The following is a 24664-nucleotide window of genomic DNA, read 5'->3' as shown; positions in this document are numbered from 1 at the left end:
GATAGAAATGATGGAAATGTGGTGTTCAGTCAATTTTAATGAGTAGTGCAAGTGTATTGCCTAATGTGAAAACAGTGGAATGTACTGTACTTTACAATACTGTAGCATACTACAGGGCAATTATTAAACATGTATCTTACATTGTTAAAATATCTAAATTGAGAAGATATCAATATGTTGTGTTTTGATGATTACATTTCACAGTAAACTTATATTTTGGATCAATGGTTGTGTGGTGAAAGATGTCAAAAAACAAAATGAATACATAATGAAAGGTGTTGAATGTAAGACTGGCTGCGTTACTAGTGTTACCAGTTTGGAGTTTTATACGAAATCGTTTTTAAAATTCACAACATACTTGTGAAAATAGTGCCAAAGTGATTAAAAGAAACAGTAACTCACCTTGAGGTCTCTGTGTACCACGCCTGACTGGTGACAGTGTAGCACGGCCTCCAGGATCTGCTGGATGCAGTGACTGTATAACAACACCAGGGGGAGTCAGTTAGTCTCTACCAGTGTACTGCATCTGATCTGTGTTCTGTGTGGTGTATTGCAGTGCTTTTAAATTGTGCAAGACAAATTATGTTCTATTCTATTTTAGTCCCAAAAATGCAAACTCCAAGCTAAATCAAGCGCCCCTCAACTTTCAAGTATTTGAAGGTATTTGACACACGCACACTTGTACAGTGAAAGTGCATTAAAATGTCTATACACCCACCGCTCAAGTCCACCCCTGTGTCTTTCTGTCCTGTGTGATATTCTGTGTTATCACTGGACTACAAAGGAGTGGATGCTCTTAAATATCAGCACACCTAAAACACTCCACATTGACTGGAGAATAGTGTAACCTGTCACAGTGTGTGTGTGTGTGTGTGTGTGTGTGTGTGTGTGTGTGTGTGTGTGTGTGTGTGTGTGTGTGTGTGAGAGAGAGAGAGAGACGTGACAGTGTGGTTGTGTGTAGGAGAGGCTGTCTAACTTGGTGACTTTCTCAGGCTTATTTATTTAAAAACTGCACAAGTATCAAAGCACAAAATAGAAAATATACTTCACCAAATTATAACAATTATAATTTCAAAAGTGGGTGGACTTACTCCCAGTCTCTTTGACTGAGAAATACTTTCCCTCTAACTCTCTTTCTCTCTCTGACTTTCACTATCTTTTGTTACCACGAGCAACATACAACCAGTCTTGGATAGGCAGACAGACGGACAGAGAACACATGCAATGCGGGCAAAATTCTGAACACACACACACTCAGGGTAGGGCAATGTAGCAAATTTCACACACACCATGAAATATGTATGTGCACTTGCAATCTTTTCTCAATTTCCTCTACCCCTCATACTCCCTCTATCCTTGCTATTTTCTAACTCACCTCTCTCACTCTGTCCTCCTTCCCTTTCTCTCTCTCTCTCTCCCACCCCCACACAACGCCTCCACTGTCAAATTGATTTAAGTCTCCCTCCTGAGGGGCAAGGCTGTGTGTCTGTCTGTGTGTGTGTCTGTCTGTGTCTGTGTGTGTGCAAGCTGAGGAGTAACATTGAACAGGAGAGAGGGAGAGTAAGAGAGTGAGAGTGAGAGTGAGAGTGAGAGAGAGAGAGAGAGAGAGAGAGAGAGAGAGAGAGAGAGAGAGAGAGAGAGAGAGAGAGAGAGAGAGAGAGAGAGAGAGAGCACATGATAGAACAAGAATAGATGGAAGAGGGTGAACAGTGTAAAAAGGAGTTTACCTGGCATCTGCTTCACTGTAGTACTCTCTGGCCACAATGTCCTCAAACAGCTCTCCACCTGTCACTCTACAACACAAAGAGACTAGTTTACACACACACGCACACAACCGTAAAAAAAAAAACGTGGCAATGTAGTTTCACATGTGAAAATCGCATTTTCACATGTGAAATGGCTGTTTTCACATGTTGAGCTTAAATTTCATGCGTTAACACCCTTTTTTCACATGTGCAGAGAATTACATGTTCACCTCACAATTGAATTGCAAGTTCACATTTGAAAAACATGAATATGTGAAAATCACATTTGCAGTTTCACGTGTAATAATTCAAGTGCGTTAAAAATAATTATTTCTGAGCCATCCGCTCCATTATTATTGTAGTCCTCCATGGTGTTGCATTGATATACATGTATACTTCACGCTACCATTAGGGAGAGGCATCTCTCTCTCTCTGTTACTACTGCAGACACGCGCCTCTTTTCTTCGTACGTTGGTCCGTGACCGTTGGAAGAAGTCCAGTGAAAAGAACAGAAGCTAGCTCTCTGTGTCTCCTTTTTTTTTATCCTGTTTTCTGGTTTGTATGCATCGTTATGTTTTTTCAAAATCTATAGATAACATGTTTAACTAAACTGTGTTGAGTTCTTGTCACACCCTGGCTCTGGGACTCTATTTGTTGAGCCAGGGTGTTCATTCTATGTGTTATTTCTATGTTGGGGGTTCTAGTTTGTTGTTTTCTATGTTTGCCTGAGTGACTCCCAATCAGAGGCAACGAATGTCAGCTGTTGGCTGGTTGTCTCTGATTGGGAGCCATATTTAAACTGTCTGTTTTTCACTTTGTGTTTGTGGGTTTTTGTTCCGTGTTGGCCAAGGACGTTACGAGTCGTTTATTGTTTTGTTTCGTGCTTTATTAAATAAAGTAACATGTTCGTTCATCACGCTGCGCATTGGTCTACTTCTCTCCCTGACGATCGTGACAGAAAAACCCACCAAGATTTGACCAAGCAGCGTGTCCAGGAGCCATCGCCAGGGAGATCTCTAGCAGATCTCCTTCGCCTCCTCGACTGGGTCAAGCCGAGTGAGGAAGAGAAGGGCTTGACATTATGGCAGAAGGGCGAAAGGCTGGCGAGGGACATGGAGACCTGGTCCACGGGTAGGAGAGACGCCCAGACATTTTTAAGGGGGGGCTAACGCCGTGGACGACGGGCCAGCAGGAGACCGCGGCAGAGCGGCCCAGCGGATTGGCAGAGGAGGCCGCCAGGTTACGGGGGCCACTGGTCGAAGAGGGGGTGGAAGGTGTAGAGGCACGGCGAGAGGTACTGGGGTGTGTTACCAGTCCGGTCCGGCCCATTCCAGATCCCTGCGTAGGACCAGTGGTGTGTGTCCCCAGTACGGTCCGGCCTGTTCCTGCTCCCCGCACCAAGCCTGGGGTGCGAGTCATCAGTCCGGTGAGGCCCGTTCCGGCTCCACGCACCAAGCCAGGGGTGCGTATCGTCAGCCCGGTCCGGCCCGTTGCTGCTCCACGCACCAAGCCAGGGGTGCGCATCGACAGCCAGGTCCGGTCCTTTCCTGCCTCACGCACCAAGCCTGGGGTGCGCGTCGTCAGTCCGGCACAACCCGTGCCTTGGTCATCGGTGCCAAATCAGGTACCGCTTTATTGCTCCCCAACGGAGCTGAAGCTAGCCGCTCCTGCAATGTCCAGGTCAGCTCCAGCCAGCGGGGCCAGACCGGACCAGGGGCGCTATGGGGGGTTTATTGGAGGGTGGTGGGCAAGCCCGGAGCCAGAACCGCCGCCGAGGAGGAATGCCCACCCAGCTCTCCCCTGTTTTGCTCGTATTGAGGCGCGGTCGCAGTCCGCGCCTTTAGGGGGGGGGGTACTGTCACACCCTGGCTCTGGGACTCTATTTGTTGAGCCAGGGTGTTCATTCTATGTGTTATTTCTATGTTGGGGGTTCTAGTTTGTTGTTTTCTATGTTTGCCTGAGTGACTCCCAATCAGAGGCAACGAGTGTCAGCTGTTGGCTGGTTGTCTCTGATTGGGAGCCATGTTTTTCACTTTGTGTTTGTGGGTTTTTGTTCCGTGTTGGTCATTGTTACCAAGGACGTTACGAGTCGTTTATTGTTTTGTTTCGTGCTTTATTAAATAAAGTAACATGTTTGTTCATCACGCTGCGCATTGGTCTACTTCTCTCCCTGACGATCGTGACAGTTCTCTGTTCATTTTGATGAATAATTTAATTGTTTTGACCGAGTGAAAAACAAGTGAGATTTTAACTTTTTTTTTTTTTTTTTTTTACACACATTTACATGACTGTAGCCAAGCTAAGTAGCTAGCTAGCTGCTCCCTTTTGTATGCAAGTCAATGAGAACAAGATGGCATTTGGGATTATTTCTTTTGTCTCTTAAAATGGTTTTATTTTTTACAAACAATGGCTCATATTGAGTGTATTTACATGTGTATACATGAATCATGCTAATTATATGTATTTTAGAAGGTTACTTTTTGTGAAATGCGAAACTAATGGTCGAATGCTAGCTAGCTTAGAGCTAGCTTAGTGATAGGTGATAGCTAGCCTTCCATTTCGTCCTAGCTAGCTATTTTTAGCTTCTGTTTTTGTTAGCTGTCCATTGTTTTTTGTTACATTTAATACACAGGCTTAAAAGGGATTTTAACGTATTTGTGAATGTGTTTACTTTTGGAATGAATGTAAACAGATACTTTTCAACAAAGAGATGATTTTGAATTAGGGCTGTCAGAGTTAGTCAGTTAACTCGATTACATTTTGTTTGTGTGACAGCCCTATTTTGAATTGAACAGTCAATAGAACAGAAACTCAGTGTCGGCCCTCTTGGCCCTCTAATGGTCAAGACATTGGCTTCTCCCATGGGAGACCTGGGTTCTAATCCTGCCGGTTACAAAAGCACACGTTAAACTTAGAATATCACATGTGAAATGTTGGGAAACCACTATCTTGTGTTCATGTGAAAAATGTACTTGAAAGATCCATGTGAAACTTCACAAGTGTCTGAAAAACACTTGACATTTTTCACATGTGATTTGTTCATACATGTGTGTTCATACATGTGTCTTAAAACCACATGCTTTTTCTTACATATATTTTTCCACGTGATTTTTTTATAAAAAAAATTGTAAGGACACCCACACATATAGTGACATGCACAAATGTACGCAAGCACACACACACAACCAAACATGCATGCACACACACACACACACACCGGAGGGGGATGTCCTCATTAGGGGGAAACCCTCTGCTCTGCAGGAATCTCTCTGGCTGGGTTGCCATGGAGACAGGCTCACTGCGGGGCAGTGTGTGTGTATGTGTGCTTGAGTGTGTGTGTGCAAGGCTGAAGATCGTACTGAGTGTGTGCAAAGGGGGATGGTTACGTAATTGGGGGACATCTCCTTGGAAACGGGGAGAGAAGGACAGAAAAAGAGGAGCGAGAAGAAGAGATGAGGAAGAAGGAAGAGGAGAGGAGAGGGAGATAAGAAGGAAGGGAAAGAGAACAGAGAGAGGAAAGATAGAAGGAGGAGGGAGGGATCAAATATAGAGAGAGGGATGTGAGCGCTGCCACTCACAGGTCAAACAGAAGGTAGTGGAAGCCCTCCTCTGATATACTGTCATGGAGACGAACTAGAGAGAGAGAGAGAGAGAGTAGGGTGGGTAGGGAGAACCGAGGGAGAGAGAGGAAGGTGAGAGAGGGGGGGGGTAGAGAGAGGGTAGAGGAGGGAGAAAAGAGAGATGGGTTGAGAACGTCAGCAGAAAGCATTCTCTATTCTATTCCTGTGCAGCAGCAGACAGAGAGTTACAAGTACTGACCGATATTGGAGTGTTTGAGCAATCTGCAGATCCTGGCTTCTCGTTCCAGCTTCTGGTGATCTGAGGAGAGAAGATGGAGATATAATCTTGGTACAATCATATCATAATATGATACAATATTATCTTTCATATTATCACAAGAGAAGGATATCAAATGTTTGCTGTAAGTGTATTCAACAGGAGGCGAGCAACATTGTGGAATATGAAGTCCCCATCAATATAAGTATGGGCACACACACACTCGTGCCCACACACAGTGTTGTGCATACAGTAGATACCCTGAGAGTTGCATTAGCCCCATATTAACTCCCATTGCCACAGTCAGATGATGGTGGGATTAATAAGGGATGGATGGAGAGGGGGAGGAGTAGAACAAAGGAGACAAGAGGAGAGATACAGAATAGAGCGCAATGGAGAGATATTTCAGTTGAAATAAAAAGGAATCTATGTTGACACACACAACCAATTTCTTCCCCAGAGGGAAGTGTTGGTCTTTGTATGTAAATAATCCATACATATCCTAGATGTTAGGTTGTGTCAGAGATCAGGAGATAGAGGAGAGGGACATAGAATGGAAAGTTGCGCAGGCTGGGTTTGAACCCATGCCTCCAGGGGCAAAGTGTGGTCCGGGGGCGGAAGCACTACCACTAGACCAGCACTTAGCACTTCGACACATCTCAACTTAAACTTTTTTTACACAAAAGGTTGAGAAACACAGCTTCTAGCCTGTGTTTTCCCCTCTAGTCCAAGGTGTCGTCCTCCAGGCTCCAGCAGCACAGAGCTCTGCAGTATCTGACCTATTAAAAGTAGAACATTGTTGTACATGGTGGGTGCCAGTGATCTGCTGTGTCTGGAAACACTGTCAGGGAGTCCCACTGCAAACATAGTAATGGGTACTATAGCGCTGTACAATATAGTACAACCCAGCCTTATATCCTGTATAACAGCCAGTTCAGCTCAGCCCAGTTATACCAGAGGTTTGTTCAAGAGGGCGCAATGTTACGTAATGTTTAGAAAGAAATGTGTTATATAGAACATAATATGTACATATATTATATGTAGTCTGTCATGCAGATTAGGGAATGTCGTCAGCTCTTTTTATTACATTTGCAACATATCATTTGCAACATATCTGCAACATTGTGAACGTTTCACCTCACTGAATACACATTTTACATTTTAGTCATTTAGCAAACGCTCTTATCCAGAGCGACTTACAGTTAGTGAGTGCATACAGTTTGATACTGGCCCCCTGTGGGAAACGAACCCACAACCCTGGCGTTGCAAGCGCCATGCTCTACCAACTGAGCTACAGGGGACTACACCCCAGGCTCTATCTCTCTCTCTCTTCATAAGATATCTCCTATTGGCTAGCAACAGCTGAAAACCAGGTGCATCTAAATAGTTTAAGATGTCTTCCTCTTCTTGCCTCCTCTCCTTCATTTGTCCTCTGCACTGACGTGAAAGCAAATTCAGCTGTCCTGTTCTCTCACGTCAGTTCAGAGGGAGAGGAGATGAGGAGAGCAGGGGAATTTAGACTGTTGACTTGAAAAGCATGCTTGGTGTTGTTCAGTAGCCTCATGTGAGGGATGAATGTGTGTGTGTGTGTGTGTGTGTGTGTATATATCTTACAGGTTTCTCGAGGAAACTGTTCATTGTTCATTTTTGAAATCCTATTATATGTATTATTTACATCCTGAGACTGGCCTCTGGGACTTCCTGTTCCTGTCCAGACAGGAAGCTGTCACCACAGATCATGCTGAGTTATACAGTACTCAGGGCTGAGCAACTATTACAGGGACTGCACACACAAACACGCACGCATGCAGGCATGCACGCACGCACATACACACAGCCTGAACCCTCTCTTTGAGGACATGGAGGGAGCAGCTTTGGATTCGTGACAAAACAGACCAAATCAGAGATGAAGAACTAGATCCCTCAGGCTGGGGGGGCATGCTGTCGTGTGTGTGTCCTCATTTCCTTGTGTCCTCTCCTTGCTTACTCTTTTCCTGTTCTTTCCATCCTCTGATCTAAGAATAGAATATGGAGGACCAGCTCCTTTAGATGTTCAGCTCTTTCAGATCAGTGCAAATGGCGGAGGAGATGAGGGAAGGTAGCAACTGTAGACTATTGAGATGCAGCCTTTGTCTCGAAATGAAGCGCTTCAGTGGTTATCGTGCCATATCTGTTGGCAGTAGAAATGGTTATCCTCTCTCGCCATCTCTCTTCCTTTCTGTCTATATCATGTGCTCTCTCTCTCTCTCTCTATATATATATATATATATATATATCATGTTCTCTCTCTATACAGTGGGGGAAAAAAGTATTTAGTCAGCCACCAATTGTGCAAGTTCTCCCACTTAAAAAGATGAGAGAGGCCTGTAATTTTCATCATAGGTACACGTCAACTATGACAGACAAATTGAGGAAAGAAAATCCAGAAAATCACATTGTAGGATTTTTAATGAATTTATTTGCAAATTATGGTGGAAAATAAGTATTTGGTCACCTACAAACAAGCAAGATTTCTGGCTCTCACAGACCTGTAACTTCTTCTTTAAGAGGCTCCTCTGTCCTCCACTCGTTACCTGTATTAATGGCACCTGTTTGAACTTGTTATCAGTATAAAAGACACCTGTCCACAACTTCAAACAGTCACACTCCAAACTCCAATATGGCCAAGACCAAAGAGCTGTCAAAGGACACCAGAAACAAAATTGTAGACCTGCACCAGGCTGGGAAGACTGAATCTGCAATAGGTAAGCAGCTTGGTTTGAAGAAATCAACTGTGGGAGCAATTATTAGGAAATGGAAGACATACAAGACCACTGATAATCTCCCTCGATCTGGGGGCTCCACGCAAGATCTCACCCCGTGGGGTCAAAATGATCACAAGAACGGTGAGCAAAAATCCCAGAACCACACGGGGGACCTAGTGAATGACCTGCAGAGAGCTGGGACCAAAGTAACAAAGCCTACCATCAGTAACACACTACGCCGCCAGGGACTCAAATCCTGCAGTGCCAGACGTGTCCCCCTGCTTAAGCCAGTACATGTCCAGGCCCGTCTGAAGTTTGCTAGAGTGCATTTGGATGATCCAGAAGAGGATTGGGAGAATGTCATATGGTCAGATGAAACCAAAATAGAACTTTTTGGTAAAAACTCAACTCGTCGTGTTTGGAGGACAAAGAATGCTGAGTTGCATCCAAAGAACACCATACCTACTGTGAAGCATGGGGGTGGAAACATCATGCTTTGGGGCTGTTTTTCTGCAAAGGGACCAGGACGACTGATCCGTGTAAAGGAAAGAATGAATGGGGCCATGTATCGTGAGATTTTTGAGTGAAAACCTCCTTCCATCAGCAAGAGCATTGAAGATGAAACGTGGCTGGGTCTTTCAGCATGACAATGATCCCAAACACACCGCCTGGACAACGAAGGAGTGGCTTCGTAAGAAGCATTTCAAGGTCCTGGAGTGGCCTAGCCAGTCTCCAGATCTCAACCCCATAGAAAATCTTTGGAGGGGAGTTGAAAGTCTGTGTTGCCCAGCGACAGCCCCAAAACATCACTGCTCTAGAGGAGATCTGCATGGAGGAATGGGCCAAAATACCAGTAACAGTGTGTGAAAACCTTGTGAAGACTTACAGAAAACGTTTGACTTGTGTCATTGCCAACAAAGGGTATATAACAAAGTATTGAGAAACTTTTGTTATTGACCAAATACTTATTTTCCACCATAATTTGCAAATAAATTCATAAAAAATCCTACAATGTGATTTTCTAGATTTTTTTTTCTCATTTTGTCTGTCTCATCTTTTTAAGTGGGAGAACTTGCACAATTGGTGGCTGACTAAATACTTTTTTCCCCCACTGTATATATCTCATGTTCTCTCTCTCTATATATATATATATCAAGTTCTCTCTCTCTCTCTATATATATATATATATCATTCTCTCTCTCTCTCTCTATATATATATATATATCATGTTCTCTCTCTCTCGATATATATATATATATATATATATATCATGTTCTCTCTCTCTCTATATATTCTCTCTCTCTCTCTCTCATCAAGCATGAGCTAAAATATGCTAATGTTCGCTTGCAGATCTGGGACAGCAGTAGCGCGCACACACACAGAGACACATGCTTGCATGCACATACACACTTAGAGGCAGTGTGAGGAGGAGGAACAATCAGCCAAACGCCTCTGCTTTCTCCTGTTAGCCTCAGCCACTGATGAGCAGACGTACCCATTTTCTCTCTCTCTTTCTCTCCATCCATCCCTCCTTCTCTCTCTCATACACACGTTGCATAAGGATGAGGACTAAGATAACGTTAGAGTTTCTAATTTAACCAGATACCACACAGTTTACCCACTGTGCAGATGGCACTCAGTTGTTGTGTGTGGGAGGGTGTATGTCTCACCTCTGGCTGAGAGCTTTTTGGTATTGATGATTTTGGCAGCGTACTCCTGGCCAGTGCAGAGTTTGACACAGCGGCGCACCACTGAAAACGCTCCCCTGGGAAACAAAGGAAGGTAAAAACAGGTGTTAAGACATCATATAGCACTGGCAGCATCTAAATATTCTAGAGTCAATTCCTTTACTGTCCATTGTCTCATTTCCTTCATTCCCACTGATCTGAAAGAACTGGACAGGTTGAAAGCATATCCTTGTCCACTACCCCTCTACTGCTTTCACCTAGTATCCTGTCATTTCACACCTGCCATTCATGAGTAAAGACATTTCTCCTGTATGGAGTAATTTGAGTGTGACACATATGACACACCGCACAGCAGCACATCCTGCTTAGGATATATGCAAATGAGAAGACAAGAGAAAACAACAAAACTGTCTTTCAAGGATATCTCTTTGTGTGCTTGTGTGTGTGTATGCACATGTGTCTGTGTGTCCATTTTTGTGAGCGAGAGAGCGAGAGAGAGCGAGAGAGTGTGTGTGTACTGTAGCAGTGCTGATATTTTGGGGAGTGCTTGCATAACTAACTCAGCAGGGAAAAACAGCAGTAACCGTCTCTGTCGTTTCTCTGAGCTATATATAGACGTTACACAATAACACACTCTTACCCGTCCACTGTGTCTCACACACTCTCAGGCATACACTAGACCCCACGTCTCTCACACACACACTCGTAGATGCTATGACAGGTGAGGGTGTAAGGGTATCCACTGGGAATGCTCCGAGTCAGAGACAGTAGAGAAAGACAGAGAATGACATGTGAGATACACACAAAAATATATATTGCACACCCACACATGCTCGCAAGTACACACACACACACACACACCAAAAAGGGACAAACTGCTGTCCTTACAGGAACTGTCGTGTAATGAAGGTCCTGTTATCTACTGGGCAACTGCTGCTACCACAGCATGGTTATTGTCTCTGGCTTATAACACAGGCCAGAACACACACATACACACACCAGCGACCCTGTGTACTACATGCTGTGCCCTAAAGGTCAAGACCTCTTGGTGGAACTCACAGTAGTAGGCTAAACTTCATGTTAATACATACAGCAAATGTGTGTTTGGTTCCTAATCTCTACAGTTGTGTTTGCATAAAGATGCATTATGATCTAGAAAATATGTTTCTCCTCCTGTTTGAGAATGAGGAGAAAACCTCCCCCCTACCCAGCCCCACCCACGCACAGCCTGACATGCCTATCTTGCTGTGGCACATAAACTCTCTCTCTCGAGTTGGTGGCACCTTTTTAATTGGGGAGGACAGGCTCGTGGTAAAGGCTGGAGCAGAATAGGTGGATTGGTATCAAACACATTTTCACATTTACATTTGAGTCATTTAGCAGATGCTCTTATCCACGTTTCCATTTGTTTGATGCCATTCAATTTACTCAGTTCCAGCCATTATTATGAGCCGTCCTCCCCTCAGCAGTCTCCCATTGCTCTAAAGACCCTAATTACAAAACAGCCCATCCCACTCTGCTCTTTGACAGCTCAAATTGTCACACTCTCTCTCTCCAGATCGCTACAGCGTGTCCCCAGTCCCTATCACTGCCGTTACAGACCATGCAGCAAGCGGATCAAATGTAGGCTATATTTTATCTTCACGTTTAAATCGGGTCGTCTCGGGGCTACACCTCAAAGCAGAGCGACAGCGTGCGTTTTGTTTAGAGGGCTGTGTGGCAGCGAACGTGACAGATCATCATCAGTAGAGATGAGCTCTGACCCCCATTCCGCCGCTCGAACAACCCACACACACACCTGCAGACATGCAACGATGCAAAGCAACCATAGAATAACAGGGTAAGGACGATACAGTGAAGGCTATGTTGTTTCCGCATCCGTGCCATAACGTAAAGCAATAATACAGCAAACCCTACTTTCCGAGTTCTTCATATAGTTGGAAATCGTCCGTAAAACGTGTACAGGTAATCACTGCCATGGTCCGTTTATTCGCGGGGTCGTGCGCCCGAAATAATCCCGTCCTCAAGTGAATTGAAATAGGATGTATCCGTTGAGTAGCCTAGTTATACTATCTAAAAAAATGCCGCGGTGTAATGCGTTTTCTGACCAGAGAGCACTAGGATCTACAGATATGTATTCGAGTGGAGGAGAGGCAGTGGTGCTACTCTCTCGCTCTCCTAAAGTGTGTCGTTCAATCGCCTTTCACGCCGCTTCTACACCATCGAGCGCGCTGTAAATACAACACATATTTTTCTTACCACCAGGGGGCATTGCATCTGCTCGGAAACACCTGAAGCCACAGCATCAGAGATTCTATAGACTGTACATTTACATTTTATTATAATTTAACAGGCTTTGGCAGTATCACCATCATCATTTGCTGCTGGAACAGGTATAAGCCAGCCTACAGGCTATACAATTGATTGACGTCTTTTTGTTGATCTAGCCTACCAAAAAAAAAAAAGGATTATGTTTTAGTGTGTCAAACTTTTAGACTGTAAAGATACTTAAAATGGTATTTGTATAAATACAAATATGCAAACAAAAGTACATTTTAGTGGTTGCTTTAGGCCTACTTGGATTATGGTATTTTCAGGATGATCAACACCACCTACATCTCCAATTCAAAGCAAGGTCTGGTCCATGGGCAACATCAGCGCTTGAAGTGGGCCGGTGCTCAACGCTGTACCCCACATTTTCTCCTGAAATAACTGGCCCCTCTTATAGAATTGCCTCTGAAGTATGAATACTTTCACCTAAATAAAAAAAGTAGCCTACCGGCACCTATTTCAGTCCACTTGAAGTACTGGGTGAAGTCAAGTACCAGTGTAACTGACCCGGGAAGGAAGATATCTGCATAGTCATAGGCAACTACTGTCTATATTCCTGGCTTGTTCCTCTGCACTGTCACCACTAACAACTGTATTCTTAGGAACAAAGCATCTACACTTCAGATCTGAAAAAGACAGAGAATCCTTTTGAGCTTCAAAGACCTGTCTGCAAGTGATTTCTGTAAGCATCTGACTAGCTCTAGCTATATCAGTTCTGATATTCATCCTTATCTAGCTATTCATCTGATACAGCCATTCTCAAAGGGATATTATACTGCAGGAGAAACAGAAATCTTGTGATAGCGCCCTCCTGTGGCCCTACTGCTGAATCTCAAGTCGACCGCCAGCCTGGCACTCCTGTAGATCTAAAACCGCATAGGTTTTAGTGACACTCCACAGCACACAAACACCAGTGGAGGCTGCGGAGGGGAGGACGGCTCATAATAATGTCTGGAACGGAGCAAATGGAATGGCATCAAACACATAGAAACGATGTGTTTGATACCATTCGACTCATTCCGCTCCAGCCATTACCACAAGCCAGCACTCCCCAATTAAGGTGCCACCAACCTTCTGTGACAAAAACACAGTCTACACACAGAGAGAACACGTCAGTGCATATTTAAAGTTTTAATTTAATTTATTTCAGGCACACAAAAATATTGACACACCTTGGTAAAAGGAAAACGGCAGAGAGGTATTTAGCCCACTAATAAAAGTAATCTACATGTAAAACACCACTGAGACATATCTGGACCTGGAAGTTACCCCTAGACACTGATCTAAGGCCAGTTTTGCATCCTCCACCTCAATGGTGAAGGTTAGGATTTGGGAAGGTACGCTGATCATAGATCTGTGACTGTACAGCTATCTTCCAGGTCTGTTCAGTGGACAGATACATAAACAGGTAAGTTCAGGGTTGTGTTCATTAGGGCCCACAACGGAAAACATTTAAAAATGTTTTGCAACAGAAAATGAAAATGAGCTTTCAGGGAGACCAGTTGATACCTCCCAGATTCAGTCTGTTCTTACATATAAGTCAGAACACAGAAACAAAGCTTCCAGAGGGTTTCTCTCCCTCCTATTCAAAGTTTGCACAAAAAAAATAAAGAAAATTGTCTTAAAATACCAGCCTGTTTCCACTGAATAAACAGCCAACTCTCCTCAGTCTCAACACCAATTCCCAACATTGTGTGTTTGTGTTCACATCTGTACGGCGCTGGGGGGGATGTCGAACAAGGAGGGATCAAACTGTTGTCCTTTAAAGGGAGAGCCCTCAGCATCCCAGCCCTTCTTCAGCATATCATGTACCTTCTACAGAGAGAGAGAGAGATGCAGGGGAGAGAGAAATAGAATGGAATGTCCACATACATACGTACATACAATCTAAATACAAAACTGCACAATTGGGCTTTCAATTTGTCTAACAATAACACTCTTGGGCTCAACATAGTTCAGCACCACAATCCTACACGTCCAGCCCATACACTATACCACTGTTTCTGCTGCACTCATTTAACTGTGGCGCTGCGCCACGGCAAAATCATTGCCATCACTGCCCCAAAAAATGAAACATTAAACAATAGGTATTTTGAGGCACACTTTGAAGATGCTAGAACAGTCCATATTTACTTTCCCTCTGAAAACAAAACAAGTAATGAATAGAAAAACGATTCTACTATGGGGTTGTCTGATTTGTCTACACTGAAACAAATATAAAACGCAACATGTCAAGTGTTGGTCCCATGAGCTAAAATAAAAGATCCCAGAATTCGTCCATATACACAAAAAGCTTATTTCTCTCAAATTTTGCACACATTTGTTTACATCCCTGTTAGTGAGCATTTCTCCTTTGCCAAAATAATCCATCCACCTAACAGGTGTGGCATATCAAGAAGCAGATTAAACGGCATGATCATTACACAGGTGGACCTTGTGCTGGGGACAATAAATGGCCACTCTAAAATATGCAGTTTTGTCACAACACAATGCCACAGATGTCTCAAGTTTTGAGGGAGTGTTCATTTAGCATGCTGACTGCAGGAATGTCCACCAGAGCTGTTGCCTGATAATGTAATGTTAATTTCTCTACCATAAGCCGTCTCCAATGTCGTTTTAGAGAATTTGGCAGTACGTCCAACCGGCTTCACAACCGCAGACCACATGTATGTCGTCATGAGGGTGAGCAGTTTGCTGATGTCAACATTGTGAACAGAGTGCCCCATGGTGGTGGTGGGGTTATGGTATGGGCAGGCATAAGCTATGGACAACGGACACAATTGCATTTTAGCAATGACAATTTGAATGCACAGAGATACCGTGATGAGATGCTGAGGCCCTTTGTCGTGCCATTCATCCGTCGCCATCACCTCATGTTTCAGCATGATAATGCACAGCCCCATGTCACAAGGATCTGTACACAATTCCTGGAAGCTGAAAATGTCCCAGTTCTTCCATGGCCTGCATTCTCACCAGACATGTCACCCATTGAGCATGTTTAGGATTCTCTGGATCTACGTGTACGACAGCATGTTCCAGTTCCCGCCAATATCCAGTAACTTCTCACAGCCATGGAAGAGGAGTGGGACAACAATCCACAGGCCACTATAAACAGCCTGATCAACTCTATGCGAAGGAGATGTGTCGCGCTGCATGAGGCAAATGGTGGTCACACCAGATACTGACTGGTTTTCTGATCCACACCCCTAACTTTTTGTAAAGGTATCTATGACCAAGAGATGCATATCTGTATTCATGTGAAATACATAGATTAGGGCCTAATGAATTTATTTCAATTAAATGATTTCCTTATATGAACTGTAACTCGGTAAAATCTTTGAAATGGTTGCATGTTGCGTTTATATTTTTGTTTAGTATCTTTACCTGAATCGGCTGCTTGTTGTGCGTTCTATGCGAGATAAATATTCCTCTAAGGGCGCATTCAAGTTACGAGTGTCATAGGGAGGGAAACCTGCATTCTGACAAGCAGTCAATGCACACACATTTTTGCAATCGTGGGGAAAACAGCAGTTTTAATGGCCTTTGTTAAAAAGAGGGGGTTCCCAGCTTTCCATTCCTACTTGATCTATTTCTCAACTAAAAAATATGCGCAAACTGCACCATTTTAAGCCTGGAGTTTTTAGGAGCGTCATGGTTAAGCATGTTCTGCAATTCCCTGTGAGTGCGTAGGGGAGAGTGCGGGTAAATTGTATGGTAACTTGTGTTAAAATGCCACCCTACCTAAAAATCATTTTTTTGGAGTGACTTAAATTGTGATGAGACAAATTACATTTTTAGTTGAGCAAGAGTAGTGGCAACCAGGGAAAGTGTTGGGGGAAAAAACTGTGACATGAAGTGGTTTCTGTGAGAAGTACAGGTAAGGAGCGTGTTACCCCAGGTGACGGGTTACCCCAAGTTACCACAACTGGTAGGCCTATATTATATTCACTGTGTTTATGCAAGTTTTTTGGGACATAAAATGAATCAACAGGATGCTAACTAGTTAAAATATTACATTTGGGATCTAGCTAATGATAAGCCCAATAGGGTAAATGCAGATCGGCAACCCCATGCTTCAGCCTATTTATTTATAGCCACTATGCTGCATTAGTTGGGCTACAGGTCATAATGCTTATTGCAAATAGCATAATTGATATGTTAAAATCATTTTAACAATTAATTTTACCAATATGTTATAGGGCTTAATTTTGGAGGTGGAAATTATATTTTAGATGGTGTCAGCGTCATTTTATTTTCATTCATTTTCGAGTACAATGTCCGTTTTAAAAGGTCACCAGAACAGAGCTTCTCTACATAAAAATTATCTGGGGGGGGACAAACTTTTGAATGTCGCTTGAGCTACTGCTAGGCATTTAGCCCTCCAGTCAGCCCTGACAACAGTATGCTAACTTCCCCTCTTCATATAGCGATTACAGGTGCGCACCTAACGGAGGACATAACACAGATCAATGCAAAACACTCACCAGAACTTTTTTGTATCAGTTCTATCATGGCAAACATCAGACTTCTCGTTCACTGTTGCTGCAGTGATCTAGTCAAGTCACTAAACCTGGAGTCCCAAGTCCCTAGTGTTCAAGTCCATGTCCAAGTCCTTTATGAGTCAATATCACTATGAGGTGCCTTTGGTGTCCTCATCAGACTCACTCAGTCATCATGAAAATGTAGCAGAATAATGAAAGTCTGAGGTCTTATTATAAGTGGCCAAACATTTGCACACATATCAGTAGAATGATAAGTCTCTAAAAAAGTGTTTCCTTCATTTTATTAAACTTTTTTCATTGGATGTACGTGATTTTGGCATGTCCCACACACTGCTCTGCTAACTACAGTGTGTGTAATAAGTGGTTAAATGATACTAAATCCTTTTTTTTTTTTACATGGTTTTACTGTCCACAATAAGTTATTTGATAAAACAAGTAATTTTGATCATGTATATTGTATTTTCATAATCATATTGAACATTTTGCATGTGTCCCTGAAATTGCTGTCCACCCTGTCATTATGGGGTAACTGCCCCTTTAAGAAACCCACTGATGTTTTCAGTGACATCACTACGAGCATTTTGTCTTTCTTCAATGAAGGCTGAAGCAGTGTCTAGTTGCAGAGTAAGTATTTACACTTATGTTTCATAATTTTCATCATATTATGTGTGTAGTTGGATGTTGTCAAGCTTAACATGTCCACTCTGTCATAGTGAAATATCAATTGATAGAAAAACCTATCAGAACTTTGAAATATATTTGTAAAACAGTACACAGTCAGCTTGCTAACTGTAGTATGTTGCTAAGTGAAGGTCCACCATGTGCTCATTAAATGCTAACATTAGCCAAAAATGTCCACCCTGTCATTGTCCACCCTGTCAGCAAGCCTTCCATGACAGGGTGGACATGGTTCATGACAGGAAGGACATGTGCATAGTTTAGGCCACATACTGATAATGTTACACATATTACAACAGCTGTTACACACATTTTATAACAGTACATGCTATACGTAGTAAGAATGGACAATATGGACAATTTTTTTGGCGATATCGGTATCAGCAAACCTAGTTTGATAATGCAAGCCTAGTTTACCGGGACTGCCAATTAAAGTGTGTAAGGGAACATTTTGAATCGTCTTTTTCAAGGAATGAGATCAAAAGGAGCTGAGATAGCAAGGAGATATATCGGGAACGTCGTGATGCTGACCCAGACAGAAGAAGAAAGTACCTTGAGAAAGAAAGGGTCAAATGGAAAATAGACAGAGAGACTGGAAAGAAGAAGGGTGTCAATGAGCTCAGTGAGAGAGAGAAGAGGGCAAAAAGAAAGAAATGGAGAGAGGCAAAAAGTCAAGCCAGAGCCAGAAACAGGGCCAGTGCCATAAAAGGCACTATGAGAATCCACCAAGCTATCAGTCTGACACCCGGCCAAATGAAATACAGAGACATTTCATGTCTGTGTAAAAGGGAGGAAGGTGTTTTGGACTGCCCCTGCTTTAACCTTCAAGAGGTCACTCTAGCTAATGTTCCTGTTTCATCTGACAAGTCCCCAGCATGTGGAAAGACACCAGATAATCCTAGGAGACCAGAAATGATTGAGGTAAAGCACATTGGAGAGTGGTGCGTCGTTAATTATGACAATGAAGCATACCCAGGTATCATCATGGATGCAGAAGGGCACAGTGTGAAAGTTAAGTGTATGCAACGCCATGGCATAAACAAGTTCAAATGGCCAAGTCTTCGGGACGACATCTGTTGGTACCATGCCTGGCAGGTACTTTGCCTAATACCAGAACCACAGGCTCTGAACAAGCGCTCTGTACAGATTGAAGTGTCTGCATGGAAGTATGTGGAACAGCAACTGCAGAACTGAGCCATGTCTCTGCAGAAAGGGAGAGACTGTTTGGAGATGCGTCCAAGTGATCTTTCTGTAATATTCTGTTTTTTCAAATCAACTGTTCTCCACTTAAAAAACATTTTTCTTCTTGTTCTACAGTTGAATGTTTGACTTTCACTGTGCAGAATGATGTACAGAGTTTAATGCTAGAAGGCCACAATAATGTCTCATTTTGGGCATCTTTATTCAGTGGCTGCATGCAGGTAGAGTGGATCAAAAACAGTCTGTTCAACTTGTAATTTCCCCCTACATGGGAAAAGGCATTTTTTACATCATTTTCTTGCATTGTTCCTTGCATTTATGAGGCCATTCAATGACATTTCACAACGTGTCCACTCTGTCATGCCCAGGGTCCACCCTGTCATGTCACTGTCCACCCTGTTATTTTCATGTTCTATGAAAATAAACAAATTATTTTCACAAGTTAGCAAAATCTTTTGTGTGATTCCTTTATAAACAAATGAGGGCCAAATAGTATTGTTTGAAAGTTTGACCAGATATCTTTTTTGTTCGATTTTATTTAGAAAAGAAAGTGCAACTCTCGCAGATTTTATAGAGAAACAAATAGTTTGCCATAATTTCATTATTATCCAAATACTTTTCCCATAAACTAAAATATATTGTTGAGAAAGTGACTAAATAGTTTTCTGAAAATGTACGTTTTATAATCACTATGTAATTACAATGTATTTATTCTGCTTTGAAATTGTCCATGACAGGGTGGAGATATTTTGCTGTTTGCATGTAAATTGTCTGCTTGCAGTTAATTTATAAAAAGTGTGGGAGCTTGACCAATATGCATTTCTAACAGCATAACATATACTTAATACAATGAATATGAAGTTCAATGGAAAATCTCAGCTTTTTGGGGGGGAAATGGGGAAGTCTCAAAGGCACCTTATGGTGATATTGACCCTTATACTCAAGTCACAAGTCTCTCAGTAGTGCTAAAAGTAGCTGTCCAACCATTTTAAAGCTACATTTCATTAGTGTTGCACATTTGTGTAAGGCTAAGTAGATAATAGAGCTATTTAAAGGTGCAATATGCAGAAATCACGCCACCATTTCAAATTCGAATAGTTCGCCTAACTTCAGTTTATGTGACAAAACAAGCAAAGATATGATTCTCTACACTATGTCATGCAATAAAATGCAAATTAATTACTAAAAAATCATACAATGTGATTTTCTGGATTTTTGTTTTAGATTCCGTCTCTCACAGTTGAAGTGTACCTATGATAAAAATTACAGACCTCTAAATGCTTTGTACGTTGGAAAACCTGCAAAATCGGCAGTGTATCAAATACTTGTTCTCCCCACTGTATATAGAGTACCAGTCAAAAGTTTGGATACACCAACTCATTCAATGGTTCTCTTTATTTTTACTATTTTCTACATTGTAGAATAATAGTGAAGACATCAAAACTATGAAAAAACACATATGGAATCATGTAGTAACCAAAAAAAGTGTTTAACAAATCAAAATATATTTTATATTTGAGATTCTTCAAAGTAGCCACCCTTTTCCTTGATGACAGCTTTGCACACTCTTGGCATTCTCTCAACCAGCTTCACCTGGAATGCTTTTCCAACAGTCTTGAAGGAGTTCCCACATATGCTGAGCACTTGTTGGCTGCTTTTCCTTCACTCTGCGGTCCAAGTCATCCCAAACCATCTCAATTGGGTTGAGGTCGGGTGATTGTGGAGGCCAAGTCATCTGATGCTGCACTCCATCACTCCTTTTTGGTAAAATAGCCCTTACACAGCCTGGAGGTGTGTTTTGGGTCATTGTCCTGTTGAAAAACAAATGATAGTCTCCCTAAGCACAAACCAGATGGGATGGCGTATCGCTGCAGAATGATGTGGTGGCCATGCTGGTCAAGTGTGCCTTGAATTCTGAATAAAGTGTGTCACCAGCAAAGCACCATCACACCTCCTCCATGCTTCATGGTGGAAACCACACATGCGGATATCATCCGTTCACCTACTCTGCGTCTCACAAAGACACGGCGGTTGGAACCAAAAATCTCATCAGACCAAAGGACAGATTTCCACCTGTCTAATGTCCATTGCTTGTGTTTCTTAGCCCAAGCAAGTCTCTTCTTATTATTGTTGTCCTTTAGTAGTGGTTTCCAGAGGTGTGGACTCGAGTCATGTGACTTGGACTCGAGTCAGACTCGAGTCATGAATTTGATGACTTCAGACTCGACTCGACAAAATGTACAAAGACTTGCAACTCGACTTGGACTTTAACATCAATGACTCGTGACTTGACTTGGACTTGCGCCTTATGACTCGAGAAGACTTGCTACGAGGACTTGTAATGACTTGCAAAGGCTTGCTAAGAGGACTTGAAATGACTCGAAACTAAAATGTAGGACTTTGGACTCGACTTGAGACTTGATGGCTTTGACTTTTGACTCGACTTGGGACTTGCCTCATCTTTGACTCGACTTGACTCGGGACTCGAGGGCAAAGACTTGAGACTTACTTGTGACTTGCATAACAATGACTTTGTCCCACCTCTGGTGGTTTCTTTGCAGCAATTTAACCATGAAGGCCTGATTCAAGCAGTCTCCTCTGAACAGTTGATGTTGAGATGTGTCTGTTACATGAACTCTGTTCAACTCTTTGAAATATTTTGCGTTTTAGCTAACCCTAACCCTTTTCCTAGCCTGCTACGTTAATTATCCTAACCTGCTGCGAAAATTCTCCTAACCTGCTACGAAAAGTAAAATCGGACAAAATCTGTATCCCTTCTAGCCATGCCCAGGCCAACGGCCCTTCCCACAAACACTTTCGTCAGTCAAAATGGCTGCGTCCTTGAGCTGTCGGAGTGTGACGTTATCGGTGAGAATCATGTTTACATTTAGTCCATAATTTGACAACTGTTTGAGAATATTCTACATATCAACTTTAAAGTATTGTTACATTTTAACTTTGACCCGTTTTTGTGTTTCTGGCTGGCTAGCCAATGATGTAACTAACGTTAGCAGTTAACGTTAGCTAGCGCGCTGTCAATGTTACTTGTCTGTTGCTCAGTGTCTTTGCATTCATGTCTTTGCCTCATAGAACGCGCTTGCCAGAGTCGGCACTTCGATATGCATCAACTCTGGAACACGAACACTTCATGTCACTGCAATATGCTGCAAGGTATGTTTTATTCGAAGACTAACGTTACAGAATTTCCATCCTCCACAATGGACATTACCTAGTTACTCACTTGCTGCTGAGAAGACTGCTTCCAACTTCACATCTGTACTTTTCTTTTGTCATAGAATCGGGCAGCCCGTATCCGAGTGGGGAAAGGAGACCGACCACTGACCTATGAGCAAGCCCTCCATCCCCACCACATAGGCCACCGCAAGGGCTGGCTTTCCCAGCACACTAGTGCGTTTTTAGCTTACCTCTACATCATACACACTGAGCTATCTGACCATATATGTAAAAAGACAACCCCAACCTAATTAGTGAGGATGCTGCCCAAGGGGCTAGCCTTAAACTCATCAGTTATTAATGTAGCTAAATGAACTTGATAATTGTTGTCAAAGTATTCCTAACGTCTCCGTGTCTATTTCTCCCTCCATCCGCTGTCCCTCTCTTTATCTCCTAGGTAACTTACAGGGAGAGGGAGGAGCATCAGATCGTACAGTAGAGGACGTGTTCGTGCGGCGTTTCCTCTTTGGCACCTTCCATAACTGCCTGGCCAATGAGATTGTGATAAAGCGGCGAGGGAACATGCTGGTGGTGTGTGCCCTGATGCTGCAGAAACTCCCTCCTCAGAAGTTCTACTTCCTTATTGGCTACTCAGAGACGCTGCTCTCCCACTTCTACAAGTGTCCCGTCAAGATGCAGGTCCAGACCTTAGCGGACAAGGCTGTCTACAAGTACCTCTGAGGAGGAACAGGAACTGCGGACAGGAGACTGGTCATATAGGACTTTGTGGAAGGACTTAGACACAATAGTTACGATTGTTAAAGCTACATTCTGGGAACAGAAAAACAACAAAATGGCTGCCCCACGGCTTGTTTTGGTATATAGCTGAGGGATGAGGTTAGGAAACTAACCCCTCTCATAGATCACGCTCTAGATGCATGGACTGACTCACTGACAGTACATGACATCCACATGATAGTTTTAAACATATTGAGGGGTTTACGTTCTTGTTTGTAATCAATGAATAAAACCTTATATTTTGGATTACAATAGAGTATGTTGGGATAGGCTCATGAGGCTATATAAGTTATATTCTTCAAGAGTCAATGGGTAAGTGTCAAGACTTGAAATGACCATTTACCAGATTCCCAGATCCCAGACTGTAGCTTTAAAGTCATCCTGGCTGAAAAATGTAAATATTTGAACTTAAATATTTGAATGTGTCTATTGAAATCTCTTTTCACATGGAATGCCTTGCATTTATTTACTGTGGTGTTAAACAACTGCCTCAGAGCTGGCTGTTCACAGAAGGAAGGAATACACAGGTTAGCTGACAACGTCACGAAAACTATGCACGTGATTCAATGGGGCTGAAGTCTGTGATTCCGGATGAGCAGATGGCTAGCAACAATGACAATAAGATGCCATGTGGGGAATCGTCGCTGGCTAGTTTTATCTTGTTCTTTATACCATGTCTTGTTTTGACTGATGTCATGCCTATGCTAATATGGCTCAAATCTGCTAGTTAGCTAACCAACAACTGTAACAATGTATTTGAGAGATAAGTTGAGAGATAAGTGCTCATTGTGCAAATGTACTTATGTTTTCAATAAACATTGTAGATGAAATATAGGTCACATGTCAACAATCTAAGCCAACCCAGTCCGTTTTGCCCCATAGTTGCACACGCGTTGGTTTTGTTGCTAAACAACCAACCTGTCTATAGAGACAGGCCGTACCAGACGGTGTTATCATATGTATCAGTCCGGTGAAACGTTCAGAACATTACAGATAAATGTAATGTATAGAAACGGACATGCTTCTCTGTTCTACATGGCAGACAATCATATCAGTCATTTATATTTTCTATGGTTCAAAACAATACATTTCTTTAAATACAAATTGAGTTAAAGGGCAACTCCATCACTTTTAAACTTCATTTCATTATCTCCAGCACAATACCAATGTGAACATATGTGAAAATTGGCCAAAAAAATATAAAGTTAAGTTCTACCCAATGACATCATTAAAACCAGTGATTTTCAAACACTGAGATTCGCAGTTATGTGGGGAGCAAGAAAATACCCTCCCTTGGGCTAGAAACTCGTTGCAGGTTTTGAAAATCAAATTGTATTTGAAAATCAAATTGTATTGGTCACATGCACCAAATACAACAGGTGTAGACTTTACTGTGAAAAGCTTATTTACGAGCCCTTTCCCAACAATCAGAGTTAAAAAGTATGACAAAAAAAGAACAAGACTATATACAAGGAGTACCGGTACTGAGTCAATGTGCAGGGGTACAAGGTAGTTGAGGTAATTATGTACATGTAGGTAGGGGGAAATCGTGACTAGGCATCATGATATAATAAACTGAGTAGCAGCAGTGTACTGTGTGTGAAAGTGTGAGTGTGTGAGGATATGTAGTCGTATGTGTGAGTGCGTTGGTAGAGTCCAGTGAGTGTGCAAAGAGCATGTGCTAGAGAGTCAGTGCAAATAAGGGAAGCCATTTGATGAAATGTTCAGCAGTCTTATGGCTTGGGGATAGAAGCTGTTCAGGAGCCTTTTTGGTCCCAGACTTGGAGCTCTGGTACCGCTTGCTGTGCGATAGCAGAGACAACAGTCTATGACTTTGGTGGCTCAAGTCTTTGACACATTTTAGGGCCTTCCTCTGACACTGCCTGGTATAGAAGTCCTGGATGGCAGGGAGCTCGGCCCCAGTGATGTACTGGGCTGTACGCACTACCCTATGTAGCGTCTTAGAG

The 24664-nt window shown here is 42.7% G+C and overlaps 2 protein-coding genes across 9 annotated transcripts in view; one reads left to right on the top strand and one right to left on the bottom strand.

The window, feature by feature from the left end:
* LOC121541449 (calcium/calmodulin-dependent protein kinase type II subunit beta) overlaps positions 1-12215 on the bottom strand; it is a 56492-nt gene extending 44277 nt beyond the window's left edge. For all 8 annotated transcript variants that reach the window (XM_041850460.2, XM_041850463.2, XM_041850465.2 and 5 more), the window contains exons 1-6: positions 11932-12215; positions 9997-10091; positions 5565-5624; positions 5324-5378; positions 1728-1793; positions 403-475 (exon numbers count right to left, since the gene is read on the bottom strand). In XM_041850460.2, the coding sequence (XP_041706394.1) occupies positions 403-475; positions 1728-1793; positions 5324-5378; positions 5565-5624; positions 9997-10091; positions 11932-11993 (411 nt within the window). In that variant the 5' untranslated portion in view covers positions 11994-12215. The remainder of the gene's footprint in view (positions 1-402; positions 476-1727; positions 1794-5323; positions 5379-5564; positions 5625-9996; positions 10092-11931) is intronic.
* A 9292-nt stretch (positions 12216-21507) lies between these two features.
* On the top strand, positions 21508-23525 carry LOC121541450 (28S ribosomal protein S24, mitochondrial). The gene is made up of 4 exons (XM_041850469.1): positions 21508-21593; positions 21816-21896; positions 22022-22133; positions 22357-23525. The coding sequence occupies exons 1-4, from the start codon at positions 21555-21557 to the stop codon at positions 22638-22640; spliced, it is 516 nt and encodes a 171-aa protein (XP_041706403.1). The 5' UTR covers positions 21508-21554; the 3' UTR covers positions 22641-23525.
* Positions 23526-24664: the final 1139 nt, after the last annotated feature.

The sequence above is a fragment of the Coregonus clupeaformis genome, chromosome 27, assembly GCF_020615455.1.
Source record: "Coregonus clupeaformis isolate EN_2021a chromosome 27, ASM2061545v1, whole genome shotgun sequence".
NCBI classification, from domain to species: Eukaryota; Metazoa; Chordata; class Actinopteri; order Salmoniformes; family Salmonidae; genus Coregonus; species Coregonus clupeaformis.
The sequence above is the reverse complement of the archived record's forward strand: the minus strand, read 5'-3'. Positions and strand labels throughout refer to the sequence as shown.